Genomic DNA, 8,438 nt, shown 5'->3' on the forward strand with positions numbered 1-8,438 from the left:
GTTGATTGGGCTGATCTGGCTGGCTGCACAGTGTCCCAGGGGGCGGGGACAGCCCGGCCGGCTCTGAGTGTGTGACACGGCGTGCCGGTGACAAGGCTGGCTCCTGTGGCCGTGGCCCCACTGCCTGAACCCGGCGCTGTCTTGGGCCGAGGGAGAGGCAGAGGCCCCATAGCCACGCACTGTGTCCTCTTCCAGCCTGAAAGGGGCGCTGCTGTTCATCACCATCGCGCTCATCGGCACGGGCTGGGCTTTCATCAAGCACATCCTCTCCGACAAGGACAAGAAGATCTTCATGATCGTCATCCCGCTGCAGGTACGGTGCCCGGACACTGCCGCTCCTGGTGTGCGGGCTGGGGACTGGCGCTACCTCTTCCGGTGCCCGCCGAGACTTCGGCCCTGTGGCGGGGGGCGCACGGCTGCCATCGATCTCCTGGGCACGGTCCTTGGGAGCTGTGGTGGACTGTGACAGGGACGGGACACGTGGGCTGGGGCCACCCTCGCCAGGTCTGAGCCCTGTCACACTCGGCAGAGCCGAGGCTGGGAGCACAGTCTGGACGGAGGGGCGGCTCGGACACCCAGAGCCTGCTGGGCAGAGTGGGAGCGGCACCCCCACCCTGCCCCGTGCTGTGGCCTCCTGACTGGCAGTGGAGCGGGGCAGTGCCGCCCGCGAAGTGCCTGCCTCGTCCTCCCGCCTGTGTCCCTCCCGGGCTGGCCTGGACGTGACGGGACCCGGCCTCTCCTTCCCCACTTTGCTCCCCTGCAGGGGAACCTAGGTCACAGGTGACCTCTGCAGGGAGAGTGGTGGAAAGCGAGCGTGAGTGGGGCCTGGCCTGTGGACACTGGGCCGTGGCAAGCCGTGCACCCGGCGCGGTTCACACCGCTCCCATCTGCAGGCCGGGGCTGGGGATGGACAGTTGCTTTCTGTGAGGGGAATTTGCCCGGTGCTCATCCCCGCACAGAAAGCACCTGAGGAGGGAGTGTGTGTCCCCGGGAACCCACCTCGGGCGCTGTGGAGGGCAGGCCCAGGCAGACGCCGCGGGGACTGGCGTGTTGTACTAAGTGTCGCTGCTGGGCTGCTAACCGGAACCCTAACCCAAAGAGAAACCGCACACGGGCCTCCTGACACTGGTGCGGGCGGTGCGGGCTTGCTGGGGGGGCGCACGGCGAAGGCTCCATCTGCGTCCACTCCCGCGGGGGTCCCGACGGGGCAGACCTCAGTCCAGCCGCCCCCATGCCTGGGCCGTGTCAGTCCGGCAGCTGAGAACTCTGGGCCCCGCTGGGAGCCCGAGAGGGACTGTTGAGAGCCACAGCCTTGATCGGGACGCAGGCAGGGCAATGAGCCCTGGACTTGGGTTAGTCCTGTGGGGGCAGCCGGCCATGGGGCGGAAGGACCATCTCCACAGGGCCGAAGGGCAGTGTCTCAGTTACCTGTCACTGCGTCACCAGCTGCCCAACACCTGGTGACTTCAGGCACAGGCAGCAGCTGTTCTCTGTCCTGCTGCTTGGGTGAAGGATGGGGCGGTCTCACGTGCCGCCCTGTGTGGTAGTCAGGCAGCGCTCGGGCCGGGGGTCCTCAGTCTTTACTTCTGGGAGCGGGGGGTCAGCAACACACACGCACACACTCAGCTGGGGCCTGGGATGTCATCTGCCTTTGTATGATTTCCCCGGCATGACAGTTTTGACTCCTTATAAGAAGGCTTGAAGCCCGGTGTGGTGATGTAGGGGTGTGATCCGGAACTCTGGGAGGCTGAGGTAGGAGAATCACATGTTCCGTCCCAGCCTGGGCAGCTTAGAGACTTAGCTCTCAACATAAAAACAGGCTGGGGAACTGGGTGTGGTGGCGCACACCTGTGTTCCCGGTGCTCTGGGAGGCTGAGGCGGGAAGACTGCAAGGTCAGACCCAGCCTGGGCACCTTCGTGAGACCCCATCTCAGAGAGGGTGGGACGGGGCTAGGATGTAGGTCGGTGCAAAGGCCCAGGTTCAGTCCCCAGCAGCACACACAGCGCGGGGCAGCGCCGGGGGGACCGCACACCACCCAGCGTCACCACCGCTGGCCGCAGGTGGGCCCTGCCCCGGGCTCCCGCGTCTCCTGCCTCAGCGACCTCTCTGCCTGCAGGTGCTGGCAAATGTGGCCTACATCATCATCGAGTCCACAGAGGAGGGCACGACCGAGTACAGCCTGTGGAAGGACTCCCTGTTCCTGGTGGACCTGCTGTGCTGCGGTGCCATCCTCTTCCCGGTGGTGTGGTGAGTGACGGGGCTGGCCGGGCACCGCGGGCCGGCAGGGAGCCTGCGCTGGGTGGAGAGGGACCAAAGCCTGAGGAGTGAGTGGCCTACATCATCATCGAGTCCACAGAGGAGGGCACGACCGAGTACAGCCTGTGGAAGGACTCCCTGTTCCTGGTGGACCTGCTGTGCTGCGGTGCCATCCTCTTCCCGGTGGTGTGGTGAGTGACGGGGCTGGCCGGGCACCGCGGGCCGGCAGGGAGCCTGCGCTGGGTGGAGAGGGACCAAAGCCTGAGGAGTGAGAGAGAGCGGGGAGCGGTGAGGGTCACTGCGGCCCCCTGTGCCCCTGCCAGACCCACAGCAGTGAGGGCTCCGTGCTGAGCACAGGGAGGGATTCCAGGCTGCAGCTGAGCCCTTGGAGCTGGAAACAAACGCAGATCTGCCTGCTAACCTTTGTTCTCCAAATGTTTGTTTTCAGGTCGATCAGACATTTACAGGAAGCGTCCGCCACGGATGGAAAAGGCAAGTCCCGGGCACGGCCTTTGCCACTGTCTCCAAGGGGGGGACCCGCGCCGTAGAGCAGTGGCGGTGGGCGGGGGAGGGGGGCACTGTCACTGGCCAGCCGCGGAGGGTGCCATGTGCTGGGCAGCGCTCTCTGGTGGCCCTTGCTGGCTGTGAGGACGAGGCCACGGACTGGGCAGCTCAGCGCACTCGATGAGGAAGCCGGCCAGAAGGGAGGGTTAATTGGTTGGCGTCCTGCACGCTGTGCCCGGGGCCCCTGGGGGTGCCCAAGCAGGACTCGGGTCAGGAGAGGCACAGCGCTCGCCTGCCAGACCCTGCCTGGCGCGGAGGGCGCCCCTCGGGGTGGTTCCTGACTGGCAGTGCGCACGGTCTCCCTGACGTGCGGTTCTGGTCCACAAGGAAGGCGGATTTGCTTCAGAACATCAGAGACAGTGCCTGGCTCCAAACCGTACTCCTCAGGCTTGGCCCGCCCCAGTCTGTTCTCCGTCTCACGTAAAGCCCGGCCCAGGCTGCGTGCTCTGCTCAAGCTGCAGACCGGACTGGGACCAGCCGGGGACTGTGCCCACTGCCACCTCGCTCCTGCAGCCTCGAGAGGCAGGCAGTGTGGTCTGTGCCACCCTCTGCTGCTTTCTCGTGCTCGGGGTGGAGTGCAGCATGGAGTGGACCCGGCTGGAGGGACTGTGCGTGCGTGTGTGGGGTGCGTGGGGTGCGTGGGCCTCTTGGGGTCGGGCCGGGCCACCTTCCACAGAATGAGGCTGAGTAGCGCCCAGGCCCTCCTGCAGTACTTAGCATTTGGGGACGGCCTTATCTTTCTTTGTTATTGTTGGTACCAGGGATTGAACGTGGGTCCTTGCACTTGTGAGGCAGGCACAGCTCCACTGAGCTAAATCCCAGGCCCCTAGTTTTAATCTGTTTTTAATTCTTCTGTGCACGTTATACAGAGAGGTGGTTTTATTATTTTTATAACTAATGAGTAGTTGGTACCGGGGATCGAACTTGGGTCCTTGTGCTTCAAGGCAGGTGGCAGCACCACTGAGCTAAATCTCCAGCCCATTAAAAGAGTTGTTATTTTAATATAGTAAGATGAGACCATTTAACTTTTCATCTTTCTATGCTTTGTTCTCTCAGAGTTAGTTTTCCTGACTGCAGCTGAAGATGTAAAATCCCAGTCGGGCAAGGCAGCGCACACCTGTGGCCCCAACACTGAGGCCGCAGCAGGAGGATTCAAGTTTGAGCTCAGCCTGGCAATTTAGTGAGACATTGCTTTATTTATTTATTTGTTTGTTACTGAGGATTGAACTCCGGTCCTTGTGCTTTCAAAGCAGGCAGCGGAACCACTGAGCTAAATTCCTGGTCCTTGACGCATTATTTTATTTAAAAAAAAACAAAAATCAAAGAACTGGCAATGCAGCTTAGTGTGAAGGCCCTGGGTTCAGCTCCCAGTACCAGGAAACTGAAACAAGACAGAAACCTGCAGGCGACCCCATGGTCTCCTGGTTGGAAATGTGAGTTTCTTTCCAGCTTCCTCCTGCTCCTGCCCCTCCTCTGTTTCCACCTGGCCTGGAGGCCGGGCTGAGCCGAGGCCCCGCCCCAGTTGGGGATCTGTGTAGGGCTCTGCCACCCCCGTGCAGCTGGCAGCTAGGACAGGAGGACCAGCCTCATTGCCCGAGGCACTTCCTCGGCGTGTCCACCAGGGGGCAGCATGGGGCTTCCTCTGAGAGCCCGTCAGCCCGGCACACTGGCTGGGTTTCCATTCTGCTGAGGAAGCACCCAGCTCTTGTCACCCATGCCACAGACCTTTGGAGGCGGGGACTGAGCAGATTGGAATGGGGGTGGCCTCTCCACAGCAGCTTTCAAGCTCCTTCGATGGCTTTGTTCATTTCATGCCTTGGAAGTGGTTGTGCTGGGCTGGGCATGGTGACAGTGCGTGTCATCCCAGCACTCGGGAGGCTGAGGCAGGAGGACTGATTACAGGGCCAGTCTGACCTACATAGCCAGACCCTGTCTCAAAAAAACGAAAAATTGCCAGGGATTTAGCTCAGTGGTGCCTCCGCCTGCCTTGCCAAGTGCAGGGTCCCAAGTTCGATTCCTAGTACCAGAAAACAAAAACACAAAACAGCAAAGAAAATGGTTGAGCTTGTGCTGCTGGAGAGTGTGGAAGCCGAGTTCCCTAGTGGTGTCTCCGGACCACTTTGGGGACACCACAGTGTGGCTGCCCTGGTCCGCGCCAACTGCTGGCTCCGTGAGCTTGGCCTTCTCTGTACCTCAGTTTACCCCCAGGCCCACCTGTCCTAGCGCGGCTGGCAGGTGAAGCCTAGGTCATCGTGGCCCCGTTGGACTGGGAAGCAGCCGCTGGATGGCTCCCGGCTCGCCCACCCCAGGCCCATTCTCTACGGACTCCTCCAGGTGTGACCATGATGTGGGCTGTGGTGCCTCGTTTTCAGTTTGGGCGCAGTGCAGGCTGGGTAACCGTGGCCCACTGGCTGCTCTTCCCGCGTGAGTGAGGAAGCATCTTCCCGCGAGTGTGTCTAGTTTACCTCTTTGTCCCTAGGCTCTGTTTACTGAACCTCGGGTGCACACAGGGAGACACGAAGGCATCCTTATCCCGTCTGTCTCCTGCCGCTCACTGTCCTGTGTCCTTGGGTTGGGTGCTGTGCAGCGGCTCTGAGGCTCCATGGGGTCTGGTGCCCACCTCGCTCTCCTGTGGCGCTGCTACAGCACTTGGTGGGCGTGGGGCCCCGTGCTGTGGAAGGGTGGTTGGCGGATTCGGGGAGCAGCTCCTCTAGGGTGTGGGAGGCCGGCCTCACCCGGTCTGGCCTTAGCTGTTGCTTCTTCATGGCCCCCTGCTTGTGGGGGTAGAAAGGACTCACGTGGCTGGCGAGGGGCCTCCTTCCTGCCATGGGGACTGTTGCTGTGCTTGTGGCAGCTCCGCCCCAGCGAATCTTTGGAGGTCAGCGCGGCCCCCTGCACCTCCTCCATGCGAGGACGGGTGCGTTTGGCACTGTGGGCCCCGCAACTGCGTGGAGAACAAGTGGCCAATGGTTTCTTAGCCTGGGCGTCAGCAGGATTCCCTTGCAGGTGAAGGCAGTGAGTGTGGGTGGCACTTTGAGCAGAAACGGCACTGCTGCCAGTAGTAAACCGCGCGCATCTGCCACGCAGGCCTGGCCGTCTTCCGGTTCCCAGCACATGTCCCACCTGATCAGAAGTGACTGTCAGCAACTTGGTGTTAGAAGTAATTTGTGAGAGCTGCTTCCTGAGTGGACATGCTGCTCTGGCGGAGGATACCGGGTGGGAGGTGGGTCAGGGTGGACCAGCGGGAGGGTCAGCTGCGGCAGCCCCACGTCCTGCAGCTGAGAAGATTGCTGTCAGGAGTGGCGGCAGGTGCTGTATCCCAGCTACTCAGGAGGCTGAGGCAGGAGGATGGCATCTGTAAAAGTCACAACAGCATATTCTCGGGTGTCTGGTAAGGTCTCCTGCCTTCTATGGACTCATAGAACCGAGGTTTAAGATGCATTGCTCTCGTTAGAGTCTAGGCTGGCTCGGGGCTCAATATGTAGGCTGGTCTCAAACTTGAGATCCTCCTGCCTCGGCCTCCTGAATAACCTTTTCTGGAGACTAATCTGCATTGTGAGAAATGTCTCTGGAGAAATGCGCGAATGTAGTCAGGGCGACCCCTGCCCGATGCGAGGAGAGACCAGAGGGTACAGATCGCACTCTCCTGTGGGGCACCCGCAGCTGCTTCCCTCGCTGCCCTCACTTCTCTTCTCCCCTTCCCGACTGCTTCAGAGCGCACGCCTCGCGGCTTTCGCGCTGCTCCTCCCGCTTTCCTGTGTGGAGCGCCCAGCACTTTCCGGGCGTCTGTGCTGTTCTGTGGCAGTGCCTTCCTCTGTGAGCCGCTCTCGATGGCCTGCACCCCGGCTCTGCCTCGCACACCGCACAGCGGGGCCCTCCTTCCCCTTCGTTCTGTCCCGGTGCTGTGACTCGTGGGGCCCCGGGTTTGCGGGAGCCTGGCTGGCTGCAGTCAGCAAAGCGGCCTGAGGCTGCTGGGGCTGTGGAGGAGGCTGTGACGCCCGCCGTGTGCCCTGCCTGGCTCAGCTGGTCGCGTGTCTGTCCGCAGACACCTGAGTTGCCACCTCTTTTGGGCCGGTCCTGAGTGCGGGTCAGACCCAGGGCCTTTGCACTGAGCTGCATCCTCGCCCTTTCACGTTAAGTCCTTCCGCTGCCCTTTGTGTCTGGGGGTCTGCCCAGAAGTGGGCTCCCCGGGGATGCAGTGACCTTGCAGACGTTCTCAGGAACCAGTTTCCCACAGCACCGTGCCGCGTTCCCACCAGCCGGAGACAGGACTGTGTCTGTCCTCGGCAGCATGTGCTGCTTCCCGCGTGTCCTCTCCACCGGAGGCCAGGCCTCGATGTGTGCCCAGCACCTGCTGCCCGCGCTGTCCCCCGGGTGTGCTTCGCGTTTCCCTGGGGACCCGTCACTCCAGTGTCTGCAGCTCTTGTGGGCCGCTCGTACCTCTGGCCCTTCGCCCATTTCCTGTGTTTCCTTCCTGGAGGCTGTTTGTCCCCTGAGGGCCCATGTGCTGGGAGCACAGTCACCAGGGTGGCCTCGCTGAGAACCTCAGGAGGGGCCAGGGGGACGGGGCAGGTGATCGCACCTCCCGTGTTGCTTTCCCGCGTACTGCACTTGCCACATGGCCGTGCCCCGCATAGCGATGCCGCCTGGTGTGAGCCGATGCCAGCCGGGCCTGGAGCCTGCAGAGCTGCCGGCCACACAGACCTCTTGTGAGGCAGGGCCGGGACGGGAGTTTGTTGTTGCCCCGGAGTCTTCCGGCCGCAGAGCAGCGGCAGGGTGAACCTTTGTCCTCTTTGGGTGTGTGTGTGACATTGTCACCTGACCTTGTGCTCAGGAAAGAGCTCTGTCCTCAGCAGAGGAATCAAAGTGCATCTCGGTGTCCATGCAGCGATTCCCTAGGCCGGGGGTCAGTGGGCCCCGGCCCGTGGGCAGAGGTGGACGTAGCCATGCCCACTGGAGCGTGGTCATCGGTAGCTGATTCCAGTGGTGGGGGAGCTGACACCTGGAAAGAGCCGTGCGCCGGCTGCTTTCACCCTGCAAAGTTTGCCAGCCCCGCTGCCCCCAACACCCAGTCCCCAGTCTGAACCCCACGCAGCACGGCAGTGACTGTTCGCTCGGCCGGAGAGAGCCCTGCGCCTGCCTGCTGGCCTCCAGCTCTGTCCGCCGGCCCTCGGGCCCTGGCTCTGCTGTCTCATCCCACCAGTGCCACACTCCGCTGGGCGATGCGTGTGGGTGCCCTCCCTTGGCCATCCCGCCTGTTGCTTCCTCCCAGGTTGGAGCGTGGCGGCTCCCCTGCTCCCTCTGGCTGGGGGCCTTTGCGGTTCAAGCCTGTCCAGCTGGGTTTCACTGCCAAGCGGGAGCAGTGGGGGCCTCGGCCAGCGGGAGGCCCAGGCTGGAGAGGAGAGGCCTCCCAGCGTGGCACAGGGCACAGCCCTGGTGTGGCCACCTGGTCACCACAGGTGCGGCCCCGCGGATCCGTCCTCTGGAGCAGCGCTGAGCGATGGGGCAGAAGAGGCAGGTGTCCCTTGATGGGGCTGTGCAGAAACAGGCACCGTTCCTTCCTTCTGTGCCTGTATAGCTGGAGGACACGGTTGTTGGTCCTTCCTGTGCAGAGGGG

General features: G+C 62.5%; 1 protein-coding gene across 3 annotated transcripts in view; it reads left to right on the forward strand.

Annotated features, from left to right (window-relative positions):
- Positions 1-8,438, forward strand: part of Gpr107 (G protein-coupled receptor 107) — a 30,998-nt gene that overhangs the window by 12,143 nt on the left and 10,417 nt on the right. Inside the window, exons 11-14 of one of the 3 annotated variants that reach the window (XM_033759040.1) lie at positions 196-313; positions 2,118-2,248; positions 2,706-2,749; positions 3,878-4,010. In XM_033759040.1, coding sequence (XP_033614931.1) covers positions 196-313; positions 2,118-2,248; positions 2,706-2,749; positions 3,878-4,002 — 418 coding nt within the window. In that variant the 3' untranslated portion in view covers positions 4,003-4,010. Of the gene's footprint in view, positions 1-195; positions 314-2,117; positions 2,249-2,338; positions 2,449-2,705; positions 2,750-3,877; positions 4,011-8,438 lie in introns of those variants that run through there. The other 2 variants (XM_010627355.3, XM_010627357.3) reach the window with 2 other exon arrangements.

The sequence above is a fragment of the Fukomys damarensis genome, unplaced genomic scaffold, assembly GCF_012274545.1.
Source record: "Fukomys damarensis isolate Sample0158 unplaced genomic scaffold, DMR_v1.0_HiC HiC_scaffold_36, whole genome shotgun sequence".
Lineage (NCBI taxonomy): Eukaryota > Metazoa > Chordata > Mammalia > Rodentia > Bathyergidae > Fukomys > Fukomys damarensis.